This window comes from Phyllobates terribilis, unplaced genomic scaffold (genome assembly GCF_046119375.1).
Source record: "Phyllobates terribilis strain yellow unplaced genomic scaffold, ASM4611937v1 Scaffold_5__5_contigs__length_657084704, whole genome shotgun sequence".
Taxonomy (NCBI): domain Eukaryota; kingdom Metazoa; phylum Chordata; class Amphibia; order Anura; family Dendrobatidae; genus Phyllobates; species Phyllobates terribilis.
The window spans coordinates 65,131,225-65,151,047 of record NW_027362765.1 but is presented as its reverse complement, the minus strand read 5'-3'; the positions used below and the strand labels follow the sequence as shown (position 1 = coordinate 65,151,047).

At 58.9% G+C, this 19,823-nt stretch overlaps 1 protein-coding gene across 1 annotated transcript in view; it reads left to right on the top strand.

Moving 5' to 3' along the window:
* Positions 1-19,823, top strand: part of LOC141271455 (uncharacterized) — a 176,393-nt gene that overhangs the window by 44,394 nt on the left and 112,176 nt on the right. Inside the window, exon 2 of the mRNA XM_073681526.1 lies at positions 19,588-19,736. Within this exon, the coding sequence (XP_073537627.1) occupies positions 19,659-19,736 (78 nt within the window). The 5' untranslated portion in view covers positions 19,588-19,658. The remainder of the gene's footprint in view (positions 1-19,587; positions 19,737-19,823) is intronic.

Here is a 19,823-nt window from a genome sequence, read left to right as displayed (position 1 = left end):
CGCTGGGGACCGGTAATGAGGGAGCGGGGACTGTGTGATAGAGGGGACAGGACTCAGTCCTGGGGGAAGCACCGGGACTCTGCGCTGGGGACCTGTAATGAGGCAGCAGGGACTGTGTGATAGAGGGGACAGGACTCAGTCCTGGAGGAAACACCGGGACTCTGCACTGGGGACCGGTAATGAGGGAGCAGGGACTGTGTGATAGAGGGGACAGGACTCAGTCCTGGGGGAAGCACCGGGACTCTGCACTGGGGACCGGTAATGAGGGAGCAGGGACTGTGTGATAGAGGGGACAGGACTCAGTCCTGGGGGAAGCACCGGGACTCTGCATTGGGGACCGGTAATGAGGGAGCAGGGACTGTGTGATAGAGGGGAGAGGACTCAGTCCTGGAGGAAGCACCGGGACTCTACACTGGGGACCGGTAATGAGGGAGCAGGGACTGCGTGATAGAGAGGACTGGACTCGGTCCTGGGGGAAGCACCGGGACTCTACACTGGGGACCGGTAATGAGGGAGCAGGGACTGTGTGATAGAGGGGACAGGACTCAGTCCTGGGGGAAGCACTGGGACTCCACTGGGGACCGGTTATGAGGGAGCAGGGACTGTGTGATAGAGGGGACAGGACTCAGTCCTGGAGGAAGCACCAGGACTCTGCACTGGTGACCGGTAATGAGGGAGCAGGGACTGTGTGATAGAGGGAACAGGACTCAGTCCTGGGGGAAGCACCGGGACTCTGCACTGGGGACCGGTAATGAGGGAGCAGGGACGGTGTGATAGAGGGGACAGGACTCAGTCCTGGGGGAAGCACCGGGACTCTGCACTGGGGACTAGTAATGAGGGAGCAGGGACTGTGTGATAGAGGGGACAGGACTCAGTCCTGGGGGAAGCACCGGGACTCTGCGCTGGGGACCGGTAATGAGGGAGCGGGGACTGTGTGATAGAGGGGACAGGACTCAGTCCTGGGGGAAGCACCGGGACTCTGCGCTGGGGACCTGTAATGAGGCAGCAGGGACTGTGTGATAGAGGGGACAGGACTCAGTCCTGGAGGAAACACCGGGACTCTGCACTGGGGACCGGTAATGAGGGAGCAGGGACTGTGTGATAAAGGGGACAGGACTCAGTCCTGGGGGAAGCACCGGGACTCTGCACTGGGGACCGGTAATGAGGGAGCAGGGACTGTGTGATAGAGGGGACAGGACTCAGTCCTGGGGGAAGCACCGGGACTCTGCATTGGGGACCGGTAATGAGGGAGCAGGGACTGTGTGATAGAGAGGACTGGACTCAGTCCTGGGGACCGGTAATGAGGGAGCAGGGACTGTGTGATAGAGGGGACAGGACTCAGTCCTGAGGAAAGCACCGGGACTCTACACTGGGGACCGGTAATGAGGGAGCAGGGACTGCGTGATAGAGAGGACTGGACTCGGTCCTGGGGGAAGCACCGGGACTCTACACTGGGGACCGGTAATGAGGGAGCAGGGACTGTGTGATAGAGGGGACAGGACTCAGTCCTGGGGGAAGCACTGGGACTCCACTGGGGACCGGTTATGAGGGAGCAGGGACTGTGTGATAGAGGGGACAGGACTCAGTCCTGGGGGAAGCACCGGGACTCTGCACTGGGGACCGGTAATGAGGGAGCAGGGACTGTGTGACAGAGGGGACAGGACTCAGTCCTGGGGGAAGCATCGGGACTCTGCACTGGTGACCGGTAATGAGGGAGCAGGGACTGTGTGATAGAGGGGACAGGACTCAGTCCTGGGGGAAGCACCGAGACTCTGCACTGGGGACCGGTAATGAGGGAGCAGGGACTGTGTGATAGAGGGGACAGGACTCAGTCCTGGGTGAAGCACCGGGACTCTGCACTGGGGACCGGTAATGAGGGAGCAGGGACTGTGTGATAGAGGGGACAGGACTCAGTCCTGGAGGAAGCACCGGGACTCTGCACTGGGGTCCGGTAATGAGGGAGCAGGGACTGTGTGATAGAGGGGACAGGACTCAGTCCTGGGGGAAGCACCGGGACTCTGCATTGGGGACCGGTAATGAGGGAGCAGGGACTGTGTGATAGAGAGGACTGGACTCAGTCCTGGGGACCGGTAATGAGGGAGCAGGGACTGTGTGATAGAGGGGAGAGGACTCAGTCCTGGAGGAAGCACCGGGACTCTGCACTGGGGACCGGTAATGAGGGAGCAGGGACTGTGTGATAGAGGGGACAGGACTCAGTCCTGGAGGAAACACCGGGACTCTGCACTGGGGACCGGTAATGAGGGAGCAGGGACTGTGTGATAGAGGGGACAGGACTCAGTCCTGGGGGAAGCACCGGGACTCTGCACTGGGGACCGGTAATGAGGGAGCAGGGACTGTGTGATAGAGGGGACAGGACTCAGTCCTGGGGGAAGCACCGAGACTCTGCACTGGGGACCAGTAATGAGGGAGCAGGGACTGTGTGATAGAGGGGACAGGACTCAGTCCTGGGGGAAGCACCGGGACTCTACACTGGGGACCGGTAATGAGGGAGCAGGGACTGCGTGATAGAGAGGACTGGACTCGGTCCTGGGGGAAGCACCGGGACTCTACACTGGAGACCGGTAATGAGGGAGCAGGGACTGTGTGATAGAGGGGACAGGACTCAGTCCTGGGGGAAGCACCGGGACTCTGCACTGGGGACCGGTAATGAGGGAGCAGGGACTGTGTGATAGAGAGGACTGGACTCAGTCCTGGGGGAAGCACTGGGACTCTACACTGGGGACCATTTATGAGGGAGCAGGGACTGTGTGATAGAGGGGACAGGACTCAGTCCTGGGGGAAGCACCGGGACTCTGCACTGGGGACCGGTAATGAGGGAGCAAGGACTGTGTGACAGAGGGGACAGGACTCAGTCCTGGGGGAAGCATCGGGACTCTGCACTGGTGACCGGTAATGAGGAAGCAGGGACTGTGCGATAGAGGGGACAGGACTCAGTCCTGGGGGAAGCACCGAGACTCTGCACTGGGGACCGGTAATGAGGGAGCAGGGACTGTGTGATAGAGGGGACAGGACTCATTCCTGGGTGAAGCACCGGGACTCTGCACTGGGGACCGGTAATGAGGGAGCAGGGACTGTGTGATAGAGGGGACAGGACTCAGTCCTGGAGGAAGCACCGGGACTCTGCACTGGGGACCGGTAATGAGGGAGCAGGGACTGTGTGATAGAGGGGACAGGACTCAGTCCTGGGGGAAGCACCGGGACTCTGCATTGGGGACCGGTAATGAGGGAGCAGGGACTGTGTGATAGAGAGGACTGTACTCAGTCCTGGGGACCGGTAATGAGGGAGCAGGGACTGTGTGATAGAGGGGACAGGACTCAGTCCTGGAGGAAGCACCGGGACTCTGCACTGGAGACCGGTAATGAGGGAGCAGGGACTGTGTGATAGAGGGGTCAGGACTCAGTCCTGGAGGAAGCACCGGGACTCTGCACTGGGGACCGGTAATGAGGGAGCAGGGACTGTGTGATAGAGGGGACAAGACTCAGTCCTGGGGGAAGCACCGGGACTCTGCACTGGGGACCGGTAATGAGGGAGCAGGGACTGTGTGATAGAGGGGACAGGACTCAGTCCTGGGGGAAGCACCGGGACTCTGCACTGGGGACCGGTAATGAGGGAGCAGGGACTGTGTGATAGAGGGGACAGGACTCAGTCCTGGGGGAAGCACCGAGACTCTGCACTGGGGACCAGTAATGAGGGAGCAGGGACTGTGTGATAGAGGGGACAGGACTCAGTCCTGGGGGAAGCACCGGGACTCTACACTGGGGACCGGTAATGAGGGAGCAGGGACTGCGTGATAGAGAGGACTGGACTCGGTCCTGGGGGAAGCACCGGGACTCTACACTGGAGACCGGTAATGAGGGAGCAGGGACTGTGTGATAGAGGGGACAGGACTCAGTCCTGGGGGAAGCACCGGGACTCTGCACTGGGGACCGGTAATGAGGGAGCAGGGACTGTGTGATAGAGAGGACTGGACTCAGTCCTGGGGGAAGCACTGGGACTCTACACTGGGGACCATTTATGAGGGAGCAGGGACTGTGTGATAGAGGGGACAGGACTCAGTCCTGGGGGAAGCACCGGGACTCTGCACTGGGGACCGGTAATGAGGGAGCAGGGACTGTGTGACAGAGGGGACAGGACTCAGTCCTGGGGGAAGCATCGGGACTCTGCACTGGTGACCGGTAATGAGGAAGCAGGGACTGTGCGATAGAGGGGACAGGACTCAGTCCTGGGGGAAGCACCGAGACTCTGCACTGGGGACCGGTAATGAGAGAGCAGGGACTGTGTGATAGAGGGGACAGGACTCAGTCCTGGGTGAAGCACCGGGACTCTGCACTGGGGACCGGTAATGAGGGAGCAGGGACTGTGTGATAGAGGGGACAGGACTCAGTCCTGGAGGAAGCACCGGGACTCTGCACTGGGGACCGGTAATGAGGGAGCAGGGACTGTGTGATAGAGGGGACAGGACTCAGTCCTGGGGGAAGCACCGGGACTCTGCACTGGGGACCGGTAATGAGGGAGCAGGGACTGTGTGATAGAGGGGACAGGACTCAGTCCTGGGGGAAGCACCGAGACTCTGCACTGGGGACCAGTAATGAGGGAGCAGGGACTGTGTGATAGAGGGGACAGGACTCAGTCCTGGGGGAAGCACCGGGACTCTACACTGGGGACCGGTAATGAGGGAGCCGGGACTGCGTGATAGAGAGGACTGGACTCGGTCCTGGGGGAAGCACCGGGACTCTACACTGGAGACCGGTAATGAGGGAGCAGGGACTGTGTGGTAGAGGGGACAGGACTCAGTCCTGGGGGAAGCACCGGGACTCTGCACTGGGGACCGGTAATGAGGGAGCAGGGACTGTGTGATAGAGAGGACTGGACTCAGTCCTGGGGGAAGCACTGGGACTCTACACTGGGGACCATTTATGAGGGAGCAGGGACTGTGTGATAGAGGGGACAGGACTCAGTCCTGGAGGAAGCACCGGGACTCTGCACTGGGGTCCGGTAATGAGGGAGCAGGGACTGTGTGATAGAGAGGACTGGACTCAATCCTGGGGACCGGTAATGAGGGAGCAGGGACTGTGTGATAGAGGGGAGAGGACTCAGTCCTGGAGGAAGCACCGGGACTCTGCACTGGGGACCGGTAATGAGGGAGCAGGGACTGTGTGATAGAGGGGACAGGACTCAGTCCTGGAGGAAACACCGGGACTCTGCACTGGGGACCGGTAATGAGGGAGCAGGGACTGTGTGATAGAGGGGACAGGACTCAGTCCTGGGGGAAGCATCGGGACTCTACACTGGGGACCGGTAATGAGGGAGCAGGGACTGCGTGATAGAGAGGACTGGACTCGGTCCTGGGGGAAGCACTGGGACTCTACACTGGGGACCGTTTATGTGGGAGCAGGGACTGTGTGATAGAGGGGACAGGACTCAGTCCTGGGGGAAGCACCGGGACTCTGCACTGGGGACCAGTAATGAGGGAGCATGGACTGTGTGACAGAGGGGACAGTACTCAGTCCTGGGGGAAGCATCGGGACTCTGCACTGGTGACCGGTAATGAGGGAGCAGGGACTGTGCGATAGAGGGGACAGGACTCAGTCCTGGGGGAAGCACCGAGATTCTGCACTGGGGACTGGTAATGAGGGAGCAGGGACTGTGTGATAGAGGGGACAGGACTCAGTCCTGGAGGAAGCACCAGGACTCTGCACTGGGGACCGGTAATGAGGGAGCAGGGACTGTGTGATAGAGGGGACAGGACTCAGTCCTGGGGGAAGCACCGGGACTCTGCATTGGGGACCGGTAATGAGGGAGCAGGGACTGTGTGATAGAGAGGACTGTACTCAGTCCTGGGGACCGGTAATGAGGGAGCAGGGACTGTGTGATAGAGGGGACAGGACTCAGTCCTGGAGGAAGCACCGGGACTCTGCACTGGAGACCGGTAATGAGGGAGCAGGGACTGTGTGATAGAGGGGTCAGGACTCAGTCCTGGAGGAAGCACCGGGACTCTGCACTGGGGACCGGTAATGAGGGAGCAGGGACTGTGTGATAGAGAGGACAGGACTCAGTCCTGGAGGAAGCACCAGGACTCTGCACTGGGGACCGGTAATGAGGGAGCCGGGACTGTGTGATAGAGGGAACAGGACTCAGTCCTGGGGGAAGCACCGGGACTCTGCACTGGGGACCGGTAATGAGGGAGCAGGGACTGTGTGATAGAGGGGACAGGACTCAGTCCTGGGGGAAGCACCGGGACTCTGCACTGGGGACTAGTAATGAGGGAGCAGGGACTGTGTGATAGAGGGGACAGGACTCAGTCCTGGGGGAAGCACCGGGACTCTGCGCTGGGGACCGGTAATGAGGGAGCGGGGACTGTGTGATAGAGGGGACAGGACTCAGTCCTGGGGGAAGCACCGGGACTCTGCGCTGGGGACCTGTAATGAGGCAGCAGGGACTGTGTGATAGAGGGGACAGGACTCAGTCCTGGAGGAAACACCGGGACTCTGCACTGGGGACCGGTAATGAGGGAGCAGGGACTGTGTGATAGAGGGGACAGGACTCAGTCCTGGGGGAAGCACCGGGACTCTGCACTGGGGACCGGTAATGAGGGAGCAGGGACTGTGTGATAGAGGGGACAGGACTCAGTCCTGGGGGAAGCACCGGGACTCTGCATTGGGGACCGGTAATGAGGGAGCAGGGACTGTGTGATAGAGGGGAGAGGACTCAGTCCTGGAGGAAGCACCGGGACTCTACACTGGGGACCGGTAATGAGGGAGCAGGGACTGCGTGATAGAGAGGACTGGACTCGGTCCTGGGGGAAGCACCGGGACTCTACACTGGGGACCGGTAATGAGGGAGCAGGGACTGTGTGATAGAGGGGACAGGACTCAGTCCTGGGGGAAGCACTGGGACTCCACTGGGGACCGGTTATGAGGGAGCAGGGACTGTGTGATAGAGGGGACAGGACTCAGTCCTGGAGGAAGCACCAGGACTCTGCACTGGGGACCGGTAATGAGGGAGCAGGGACTGTGTGATAGAGGGAACAGGACTCAGTCCTGGGGGAAGCACCGGGACTCTGCACTGGGGACCGGTAATGAGGGAGCAGGGACTGTGTGATAGAGGGGACAGGACTCAGTCCTGGGGGAAGCACCGGGACTCTGCACTGGGGACTAGTAATGAGGGAGCAGGGACTGTGTGATAGAGGGGACAGGACTCAGTCCTGGGGGAAGCACCGGGACTCTGCGCTGGGGACCGGTAATGAGGGAGCGGGGACTGTGTGATAGAGGGGACAGGACTCAGTCCTGGGGGAAGCACCGGGACTCTGCGCTGGGGACCTGTAATGAGGCAGCAGGGACTGTGTGATAGAGGGGACAGGACTCAGTCCTGGAGGAAACACCGGGACTCTGCACTGGGGACCGGTAATGAGGGAGCAGGGACTGTGTGATAAAGGGGACAGGACTCAGTCCTGGGGGAAGCACCGGGACTCTGCACTGGGGACCGGTAATGAGGGAGCAGGGACTGTGTGATAGAGGGGACAGGACTCAGTCCTGGGGGAAGCACCGGGACTCTGCATTGGGGACCGGTAATGAGGGAGCAGGGACTGTGTGATAGAGAGGACTGGACTCAGTCCTGGGGACCGGTAATGAGGGAGCAGGGACTGTGTGATAGAGGGGACAGGACTCAGTCCTGGGGGAAGCACCGGGACTCTACACTGGGGACCGGTAATGAGGGAGCAGGGACTGCGTGATAGAGAGGACTGGACTCGGTCCTGGGGGAAGCACCGGGACTCTACACTGGGGACCGGTAATGAGGGAGCAGGGACTGTGTGATAGAGGGGACAGGACTCAGTCCTGGGGGAAGCACTGGGACTCCACTGGGGACCGGTTATGAGGGAGCAGGGACTGTGTGATAGAGGGGACAGGACTCAGTCCTGGGGGAAGCACCGGGACTCTGCACTGGGGACCGGTAATGAGGGAGCAGGGACTGTGTGACAGAGGGGACAGGACTCAGTCCTGGGGGAAGCATCGGGACTCTGCACTGGTGACCGGTAATGAGGGAGCAGGGCCTGTGTGATAGAGGGGACAGGACTCAGTCCTGGGGGAAGCACCGAGACTCTGCACTGGGGACCGGTAATGAGGGAGCAGGGACTGTGTGATAGAGGGGACAGGACTCAGTCCTGGGTGAAGCACCGGGACTCTGCACTGGGGACCGGTAATGAGGGAGCAGGGACTGTGTGATAGAGGGGACAGGACTCAGTCCTGGAGGAAGCACCGGGACTCTGCACTGGGGTCCGGTAATGAGGGAGCAGGGACTGTGTGATAGAGGGGACAGGACTCAGTCCTGGGGGAAGCACCGGGACTCTGCATTGGGGACCGGTAATGAGGGAGCAGGGACTGTGTGATAGAGAGGACTGGACTCAGTCCTGGGGACCGGTAATGAGGGAGCAGGGACTGTGTGATAGAGGGGAGAGGACTCAGTCCTGGAGGAAGCACCGGGACTCTGCACTGGGGACCGGTAATGAGGGAGCAGGGACTGTGTGATAGAGGGGACAGGACTCAGTCCTGGAGGAAACACCGGGACTCTGCACTGGGGACCGGTAATGAGGGAGCAGGGACTGTGTGATAGAGGGGACAGGACTCAGTCCTGGGGGAAGCACCGGGACTCTGCACTGGGGACCGGTAATGAGGGAGCAGGGACTGTGTGATAGAGGGGACAGGACTCAGTCCTGGGGGAAGCACCGAGACTCTGCACTGGGGACCAGTAATGAGGGAGCAGGGACTGTGTGATAGAGGGGACAGGACTCAGTCCTGGGGGAAGCACCGGGACTCTACACTGGGGACCGGTAATGAGGGAGCAGGGACTGCGTGATAGAGAGGACTGGACTCGGTCCTGGGGGAAGCACCGGGACTCTACACTGGAGACCGGTAATGAGGGAGCAGGGACTGTGTGATAGAGGGGACAGGACTCAGTCCTGGGGGAAGCACCGGGACTCTGCACTGGGGACCGGTAATGAGGGAGCAGGGACTGTGTGATAGAGAGGACTGGACTCAGTCCTGGGGGAAGCACTGGGACTCTACACTGGGGACCATTTATGAGGGAGCAGGGACTGTGTGATAGAGGGGACAGGACTCAGTCCTGGGGGAAGCACCGGGACTCTGCACTGGGGACCGGTAATGAGGGAGCAAGGACTGTGTGACAGAGGGGACAGGACTCAGTCCTGGGGGAAGCATCGGGACTCTGCACTGGTGACCGGTAATGAGGAAGCAGGGACTGTGCGATAGAGGGGACAGGACTCAGTCCTGGGGGAAGCACCGAGACTCTGCACTGGGGACCGGTAATGAGGGAGCAGGGACTGTGTGATAGAGGGGACAGGACTCATTCCTGGGTGAAGCACCGGGACTCTGCACTGGGGACCGGTAATGAGGGAGCAGGGACTGTGTGATAGAGGGGACAGGACTCAGTCCTGGAGGAAGCACCGGGACTCTGCACTGGGGACCGGTAATGAGGGAGCAGGGACTGTGTGATAGAGGGGACAGGACTCAGTCCTGGGGGAAGCACCGGGACTCTGCATTGGGGACCGGTAATGAGGGAGCAGGGACTATGTGATAGAGAGGACTGTACTCAGTCCTGGGGACCGGTAATGAGGGAGCAGGGACTGTGTGATAGAGGGGACAGGACTCAGTCCTGGAGGAAGCACCGGGACTCTGCACTGGAGACCGGTAATGAGGGAGCAGGGACTGTGTGATAGAGGGGTCAGGACTCAGTCCTGGAGGAAGCACCGGGACTCTGCACTGGGGACCGGTAATGAGGGAGCAGGGACTGTGTGATAGAGGGGACAAGACTCAGTCCTGGGGGAAGCACCGGGACTCTGCACTGGGGACCGGTAATGAGGGAGCAGGGACTGTGTGATAGAGGGGACAGGACTCAGTCCTGGGGGAAGCACCGGGACTCTGCACTGGGGACCGGTAATGAGGGAGCAGGGACTGTGTGATAGAGGGGACAGGACTCAGTCCTGGGGGAAGCACCGAGACTCTGCACTGGGGACCAGTAATGAGGGAGCAGGGACTGTGTGATAGAGGGGACAGGACTCAGTCCTGGGGGAAGCACCGGGACTCTACACTGGGGACCGGTAATGAGGGAGCAGGGACTGCGTGATAGAGAGGACTGGACTCGGTCCTGGGGGAAGCACCGGGACTCTACACTGGAGACCGGTAATGAGGGAGCAGGGACTGTGTGATAGAGGGGACAGGACTCAGTCCTGGGGGAAGCACCGGGACTCTGCACTGGGGACCGGTAATGAGGGAGCAGGGACTGTGTGATAGAGAGGACTGGACTCAGTCCTGGGGGAAGCACTGGGACTCTACACTGGGGACCATTTATGAGGGAGCAGGGACTGTGTGATAGAGGGGACAGGACTCAGTCCTGGGGGAAGCACCGGGACTCTGCACTGGGGACCGGTAATGAGGGAGCAGGGACTGTGTGACAGAGGGGACAGGACTCAGTCCTGGGGGAAGCATCGGGACTCTGCACTGGTGACCGGTAATGAGGAAGCAGGGACTGTGCGATAGAGGGGTCAGGACTCAGTCCTGGGGGAAGCACCGAGACTCTGCACTGGGGACCGGTAATGAGAGAGCAGGGACTGTGTGATAGAGGGGACAGGACTCAGTCCTGGGTGAAGCACCGGGACTCTGCACTGGGGACCGGTAATGAGGGAGCAGGGACTGTGTGATAGAGGGGACAGGACTCAGTCCTGGAGGAAGCACCGGGACTCTGCACTGGGGACCGGTAATGAGGGAGCAGGGACTGTGTGATAGAGGGGACAGGACTCAGTCCTGGGGGAAGCATCGGGACTCTGCATTGGGGACCGGTAATGAGGGAGCAGGGACTGTGTGATAGAGGGGACAGGACTCAGTCCTGGAGGAAGCACCGGGACTCTGCACTGGAGACCGGTAATGAGGGAGCAGGGACTGTGTGATAGAGGGGTCAGGACTCAGTCCTGGAGGAAGCACCGGGACTCTGCACTGGGGACCGGTAATGAGGGAGCAGGGACTGTGTGATAGAGGGGACAAGACTCAGTCCTGGGGGAAGCACCGGGACTCTGCACTGGGGACCGGTAATGAGGGAGCAGGGACTGTGTGATAGAGGGGACAGGACTCAGTCCTGGGGGAAGCATCGGGACTCTGCACTGGGGACCGGTAATGAGGGAACAGGGACTGTGTGATAGAGAGGACTGGACTCAGTCCTGGGGGAAGCACCGGGACTCTACCCTGGGGACCGGTAATGAGGGAGCAGGGACTGTGTGATAGAGGGGACAGGACTCAGTCCTGGGGGAAGCATCGGGACTCTACACTGGGGACCGGTAATGAGGGAGCAGGGACTGCGTGATAGAGAGGACTGGACTCGGTCCTGGGGGAAGCACTGGGACTCTACACTGGGGACCGTTTATGTGGGAGCAGGGACTGTGTGATAGAGGGGACAGGACTCAGTCCTGGGGGAAGCACCGGGACTCTGCACTGGGGACCAGTAATGAGGGAGCATGGACTGTGTGACAGAGGGGACAGTACTCAGTCCTGGGGGAAGCATCGGGACTCTGCACTGGTGACCGGTAATGAGGGAGCAGGGACTGTGCGATAGAGGGGACAGGACTCAGTCCTGGGGGAAGCACCGAGATTCTGCACTGGGGACCGGTAATGAGGGAGCAGGGACTGTGTGATAGAGGGGACAGGACTCAGTCCTGGGTAAAGCACCGGGACTCTGCACTGGGGACCGGTAATGAGGGAGCAGGGACTGTGTGATAGAGGGGACAGGACTCAGTCCTGGAGGAAGCACCAGGACTCTGCACTGGGGACCGGTAATGAGGGAGCAGGGACTGTTTGATAGAGGGGACAGGACTCAGTCCTGGGGGAAGCACCGGGACTCTGCATTGGGGACCGGTAATGAGGGAGCAGGGACTGTGTGATAGAGAGGACTGTACTCAGTCCTGGGGACCGGTAATGAGGGAGCAGGGACTGTGTGATAGAGGGGACAGGACTCAGTCCTGGAGGAAGCACCGGGACTCTGCACTGGAGACCGGTAATGAGGGAGCAGGGACTGTGTGATAGAGGGGTCAGGACTCAGTCCTGGAGGAAGCACCGGGACTCTGCACTGGGGACCGGTAATGAGGGAGCAGGGACTGTGTGATAGAGAGGACAGGACTCAGTCCTGGAGGAAGCACCAGGACTCTGCACTGGGGACCGGTAATGAGGGAGCCGGGACTGTGTGATAGAGGGAACAGGACTCAGTCCTGGGGGAAGCACCGGGACTCTGCACTGGGGACCGGTAATGAGGGAGCAGGGACTGTGTGATAGAGGGGACAGGACTCAGTCCTGGAGGAAACACCGGGACTCTGCACTGGGGACCGGTAATGAGGGAGCAGGGACTGTGTGATAGAGGGGACAGGACTCAGTCCTGGGGGAAGCACCGGGACTCTGCACTGGGGACCGGTAATGAGGGAGCAGGGACTGTGTGATAGAGGGGACAGGACTCAGTTCTGGGGGAAGCACCGGGACTCTGCATTGGGGACCGGTAATGAGGGAGCAGGGACTGTGTGATAGAGAGGACTGGACTCAGTCCTGGGGACTGGTAATGAGGGAGCAGGGACTGTGTGATAGAGGGGACAGGACTCAGTCCTGGGGGAAGCACCGGGACTCTACACTGGGGACCGGTAATGAGGGAGCAGGGACTGTGTGATAGAGGGGACAGGACTCAGTCCTGGGGGAAGCATCGGGACTCTGCATTGGGGACCGGTAATGAGGGAGCAGGGACTGTGTGATAGAGGGGACAGGACTCAGTCCTGGAGGAAGCACCGGGACTCTGCACTGGAGACCGGTAATGAGGGAGCAGGGACTGTGTGATAGAGGGGTCAGGACTCAGTCCTGGAGGAAGCACCGGGACTCTGCACTGGGGACCGGTAATGAGGGAGCAGGGACTGTGTGATAGAGGGGACAAGACTCAGTCCTGGGGGAAGCACCGGGACTCTGCACTGGGGACCGGTAATGAGGGAGCAGGGACTGTGTGATAGAGGGGACAGGACTCAGTCCTGGGGGAAGCATCGGGACTCTGCACTGGGGACCGGTAATGAGGGAACAGGGACTGTGTGATAGAGAGGACTGGACTCAGTCCTGGGGGAAGCACCGGGACTCTACCCTGGGGACCGGTAATGAGGGAGCAGGGACTGTGTGATAGAGGGGACAGGACTCAGTCCTGGGGGAAGCATCGGGACTCTACACTGGGGACCGGTAATGAGGGAGCAGGGACTGCGTGATAGAGAGGACTGGACTCGGTCCTGGGGGAAGCACTGGGACTCTACACTGGGGACCGTTTATGTGGGAGCAGGGACTGTGTGATAGAGGGGACAGGACTCAGTCCTGGGGGAAGCACCGGGACTCTGCACTGGGGACCAGTAATGAGGGAGCATGGACTGTGTGACAGAGGGGACAGTACTCAGTCCTGGGGGAAGCATCGGGACTCTGCACTGGTGACCGGTAATGAGGGAGCAGGGACTGTGCGATAGAGGGGACAGGACTCAGTCCTGGGGGAAGCACCGAGATTCTGCACTGGGGACCGGTAATGAGGGAGCAGGGACTGTGTGATAGAGGGGACAGGACTCAGTCCTGGGTAAAGCACCGGGACTCTGCACTGGGGACCGGTAATGAGGGAGCAGGGACTGTGTGATAGAGGGGACAGGACTCAGTCCTGGAGGAAGCACCAGGACTCTGCACTGGGGACCGGTAATGAGGGAGCAGGGACTGTGTGATAGAGGGGACAGGACTCAGTCCTGGGGGAAGCACCGGGACTCTGCATTGGGGACCGGTAATGAGGGAGCAGGGACTGTGTGATAGAGAGGACTGTACTCAGTCCTGGGGACCGGTAATGAGGGAGCAGGGACTGTGTGATAGAGGGGACAGGACTCAGTCCTGGAGGAAGCACCGGGACTCTGCACTGGAGACCGGTAATGAGGGAGCAGGGACTGTGTGATAGAGGGGTCAGGACTCAGTCCTGGAGGAAGCACCGGGACTCTGCACTGGGGACCGGTAATGAGGGAGCAGGGACTGTGTGATAGAGAGGACAGGACTCAGTCCTGGAGGAAGCACCAGGACTCTGCACTGGGGACCGGTAATGAGGGAGCCGGGACTGTGTGATAGAGGGAACAGGACTCAGTCCTGGGGGAAGCATCGGGACTCTGCACTGGGGACCGGTAATGAGGGAGCAGGGACTGTGTGATAGAGGGGACAGGACTCAGTCCTGGAGGAAACACCGGGACTCTGCACTGGGGACCGGTAATGAGGGAGCAGGGACTGTGTGATAGAGGGGACAGGACTCAGTCCTGGGGGAAGCACCGGGACTCTGCACTGGGGACCGGTAATGAGGGAGCAGGGACTGTGTGATAGAGGGGACAGGACTCAGTTCTGGGGGAAGCACCGGGACTCTGCATTGGGGACCGGTAATGAGGGAGCAGGGACTGTGTGATAGAGAGGACTGGACTCAGTCCTGGGGACCGGTAATGAGGGAGCAGGGACTGTGTGATAGAGGGGACAGGACTCAGTCCTGGGGGAAGCACCGGGACTCTACACTGGGGACCGGTAATGAGGGAGCAGGGACTGCGTGATAGAGAGGACTGGACTCGGTCCTGGGGGAAGCACCGGGACTCTACACTGGGGACCGGTAATGAGGGAGCAGGGACTGTGTGATAGAGGGGACAGGACTCAGTCCTGGGGGAAGCACTGGGACTCCACTGGGGACCGGTTATGAGGGAGCAGGGACTGTGTGATAGAGGGGACAGGACTCAGTCCTGGGGGAAGCACCGGGACTCTGCACTGGGGACCGGTAATGAGGGAGCAGGGACTGTGTGACAGAGGGGACAGGACTCAGTCCTGGGGGAAGCATCGGGACTCTGCACTGGTGACCGGTAATGAGGGAGCAGGGACTGTGTGATAGAGGGGACAGGACTCAGTCCTGGGGGAAGCACCGAAACTCTGCACTGGGGACCGGTAATGAGGGAGCAGGGACTGTGTGATAGAGGGGACAGGACTCAGTCCTGGGTGAAGCACCGGGACTCTGCACTGGGGACCGGTAATGAGGGAGCAGGGACTGTGTGATAGAGGGGACAGGACTCAGTCCTGGAGGAAGCACCGGGACTCTGCACTGGGGTCCGGTAATGAGGGAGCAGGGACTGTGTGATAGAGGGGACAGGACTCAGTCCTGGGGGAAGCACCGGGACTCTGCATTGGGGACCGGTAATGAGGGAGCAGGGACTGTGTGATAGAGAGGACTGGACTCAGTCCTGGGGACCGGTAATGAGGGAGCAGGGACTGTGTGATAGAGGGGAGAGGACTCAGTCCTGGAGGAAGCACCGGGACTCTGCACTGGGGACCGGTAATGAGGGAGCAGGGACTGTGTGATAGAGGGGACAGGACTCAGTCCTGGAGGAAACACCGGGACTCTGCACTGGGGACCGGTAATGAGGGAGCAGGGACTGTGTGATAGAGGGGACAGGACTCAGTCCTGGGGGAAGCACCGGGACTCTGCACTGGGGACCGGTAATGAGGGAGCAGGGACTGTGTGATAGAGGGGACAGGACTCAGTCCTGGGGGAAGCACCGATACTCTGCACTGGGGACCAGTAATGAGGGAGCAGGGACTGTGTGATAGAGGGGACAGGACTCAGTCCTGGGGGAAGCACCGGGACTCTACACTGGGGACCGGTAATGAGGGAGCAGGGACTGCGTGATAGAGAGGACTGGACTCAGTCCTGGGGGAAGCACCGGGACTCTACACTGGAGACCGGTAATGAGGGAGCAGGGACTGTGTGATAGAGGGGACAGGACTCAGTCCTGGGGGAAGCACCGGGACTCTGCACTGGGGACTGGTAATGAGGGAGCAGGGACTGTGTGATAGAGAGGACTGGACTCAGTCCTGGGGGAAGCACTGGGACTCTACACTGGGGACCATTTATGAGGGAGCAGGGACTGTGTGATAGAGTGGACAGGACTCAGTCCTGGGGGAAGCACCGGGACTCTGCACTGGGGACCGGTAATGAGGGAGCAGGGACTGTGTGACAGAGGGGACAGGACTCAGTCCTGGGGGAAGCATCGGGACTCTGCACTGGTGACCGGTAATGAGGAAGCAGGGACTGTGCGATAGAGGGGACAGGACTCAGTCCTGGGGGAAGCACCGAGACTCTGCACTGGGGACCGGTAATGAGGGAGCAGGGACTGTGTGATAGAGGGGACAGGACTCAGTCCTGGGTGAAGCACCGGTACTCTGCACTGGGGACCGGTAATGAGGGAGCAGGGACTGTGTGATAGAGGGGACAGGACTCAGTCCTGGAGGAAGCACCGGGACTCTGCACTGGGGACCGGTAATGAGGGAGCAGGGACTGTGTGATAGACGGGACAGGACTCAGTCCTGGGGGAAGCACCGGGACTCTGCATTGGGGACCGGTAATGAGGGAGCAGGGACTGTGTGATAGAGAGGACTGTACTCAGTCCTGGGGACTGGTAATGAGGGAGCAGGGACTGTGTGATAGAGGGGACAGGACTCAGTCCTGGAGGAAGCACCGGGACTCTGCACTGGAGACCGGTAATGAGGGAGCAGGGACTGTGTGATAGAGGGGTCAGGACTCAGTCCTGGAGGAAGCACCGGGACTCTGCACTGGGGACCGGTAATGAGGGAGCAGGGACTGTGTGATAGAGGGGACAAGACTCAGTCCTGGGGGAAGCACCGGGACTCTGCACTGGGGACCGGTAATGAGGGAGCAGGGACTGTGTGATAGAGGGGACAGGACTCAGTCCTGGGGGAAGCACCGGGACTCTGCACTGGGGACCGGTAATGAGGGAGCAGGGACTGTGTGATAGAGGGGACAGGACTCAGTCCTGGGGGAAGCACCGAGACTCTGCACTGGGGACCAGTAATGAGGGAGCAGGGACTGTGTGATAGAGGGGACAGGACTCAGTCCTGGGGGAAGCACCGGGACTCTACACTGGGGACCGGTAATGAGGGAGCAGGGACTGCGTGATAGAGAGGACTGGACTCGGTCCTGGGGGAAGCACCGGGACTCTACACTGGAGACCGGTAATGAGGGAGCAGGGACTGTGTGATAGAGGGGACAGGACTCAGTCCTGGGGGAAGCACCGGGACTCTGCACTGGGGACCGGTAATGAGGGAGCAGGGACTGTGTGATAGAGAGGACTGGACTCAGTCCTGGGGGAAGCACTGGGACTCTACACTGGGGACCATTTATGAGGGAGCAGGGACTGTGTGATAGAGGGGACAGGACTCAGTCCTGGGGGAAGCAACGGGACTCTGCACTGGGGACCGGTAATGAGGGAGCAGGGACTGTGTGACAGAGGGGACAGGACTCAGTCCTGGGGGAAGCACCGGGACTCTGCACTGGGGACCGGTAATGAGGGAGCAGGGACTGTGTGATAGAGAGGACTGGACTCAGTCCTGGGGGAAGCACTGGGACTCTACACTGGGGACCGGTAATGAGAGAGCAGGGACTGTGTGATAGAGGGGACAGGACTCAGTCCTGGGTGAAGCACCGGGACTCTGCACTGGGGACCGGTAATGAGGGAGCAGGGACTGTGTGATAGAGGGGACAGGACTCAGTCCTGGAGGAAGCACCGGGACTCTGCACTGGGGACCGGTAATGAGGGAGCAGGGACTGTGTGATAGAGGGGACAGGACTCAGTCCTGGGGGAAGCACCGGGACTCTGCATTGGGGACCGGTAATGAGGGAGCAGGGACTGTGTGATAGAGGGGACAGGACTCAGTCCTGGGGGAAGCACCGAGACTCTGCACTGGGGACCAGTAATGAGGGAGCAGGGACTGTGTGATAGAGGGGACAGGACTCAGTCCTGGGGGAAGCACCGGGACTCTGCACTGGGGACCAGTAATGAGGGAGCAGGGACTGTGTGATAGAGAGGACAGGACTCAGTCCTGGGGGAAGCATCGGGACTCTGCACAATAGGGTACAGCCCACTCTACATGAGACTCTACATCTGGTAACTTTTCCACTAGAATTTGGCTATCACCCACTAGGATTCAGTCACAGCCATATATCTAGTGTCCTGCTCTGCAGGTGGAGGTCTGTGCAGATTCCCCATTACTGGATGCAGGGTACATTAACCCCCTCAGTGCTGCGGTCACATTCCAGGAGACAGAACGTGTTCCCGTCTGTGTCTCTATATCAGGGTCTGTCTGTATTGGATTAGATTGGGTCACTTCCCTCCTGACGTCGCTCGCTGCTCTGTTACTGTACAGTCTCCATTATCGCTGTATATCAGGATTTCATTTAAATGTTTTATATTTTTTCTTTTTAGATTTGTTCTGTGTATTTGGAGCTGGATTGGAGACATTCTGTTATAAATCTCTGTATGTGACTATAATGTGATCGTGTGTTTGTAACGACTGCAACGCCAGTCGTTTGTGGGTGTGAATGAGATACGGCGCTGCTATGAATGACTCCGACCCCGATATGATACCAAACAAACTTCTTTTTTATAACTTACAATAAATGACAGTATTTCACTTCTAAAACAAGATATGGGCCACAACAGACAACAACTGCAAAATACAACTTGTACAACCTGAGAGATCCCAAGTGCCAGCTTCACAGTAAAAGAAGGACTACCCCCAGGCTATACCACTCCCAACCTTATCCGGTACAGGGCTTACCCGTAATTCGACCGTGACACGTGGTCCTCTCAGGAATACAATCTTACACCCGCCTTAATTACATTAGATTCTGAGTGGACCGGTTTTCCACTTGATAGATATACAGTATATTTACACGACCAATTACTTGAACCAATACAAAATGAACACAGTACACCGTCCTCTTTGTGAGAACTCAGGGCGGATGCCCTAACAGAATATCCTCAAACAGAAAACAACTGGACTTGTTATGATGACATCCAGACACTAGATTTGATCAGCTTCCTAAGTCACCAATTTCTCTGTTACAGGAGCAGAAACGGGTTCAGATCAATCCCAGTATTATTTCACGGAGCTCTCCTATGGCGTCCACGTTTACCAGAGTCTCGATGTACTGGAGCTCACACACTCTCCATCAGTCCATCTGTATTCTCAGTAATAGGATTCACAGCATCGCAAGGAACATTACTATCTAGCTCTCCCTAACTAACTGAACAGTCGGTGACCGGTCACACATTAAAGTTTACTCATGGAGCCTCTCCCTCTGTATCACACCGTCTAATTTGGGTCACTTTTAGGCTCCCAATCCTCCCGGTCTCTCCGGCAGAACCTTTCCTCCTCAAAATCACCTCAGGACGACTATCTGTTTTCTATTTAATTTCCTGTTTTCAGTGTTTCCTTCTCTTGTTCAATGGTGACCTCTAGTGGTCAAACTAAATTGTTGCGGCATCATATCTTATAACAGAAAACAACATACTACATGTTATACCGGGGGCAGGACGGGGCCATGACTGGATGTAGTGATCATGTGAAGCCGGTATCAGCTCCGGAGATTTCTTACATGGGATCTTTATGATGTTACATCGTCATATTCTCCCCATTAAGGTCCCTACAATATCGGATCCTCTCAGTGGAGATCTTCTATATAAGAGAATTTTCCTGATTGACCATCAAGGATGGATAGAGACAGGGACAAGATGGCGGAGAGGATATTACACCTCACTCTAGAGATCCTCTTCCGGCTTACTGGAGAGGTGAGAGATTCTGATGACGTCACATTACATCATTCTTATCTATGGGAATAACAGATGGACAGAACTGGAGAGGTGAGGACTCTGGAA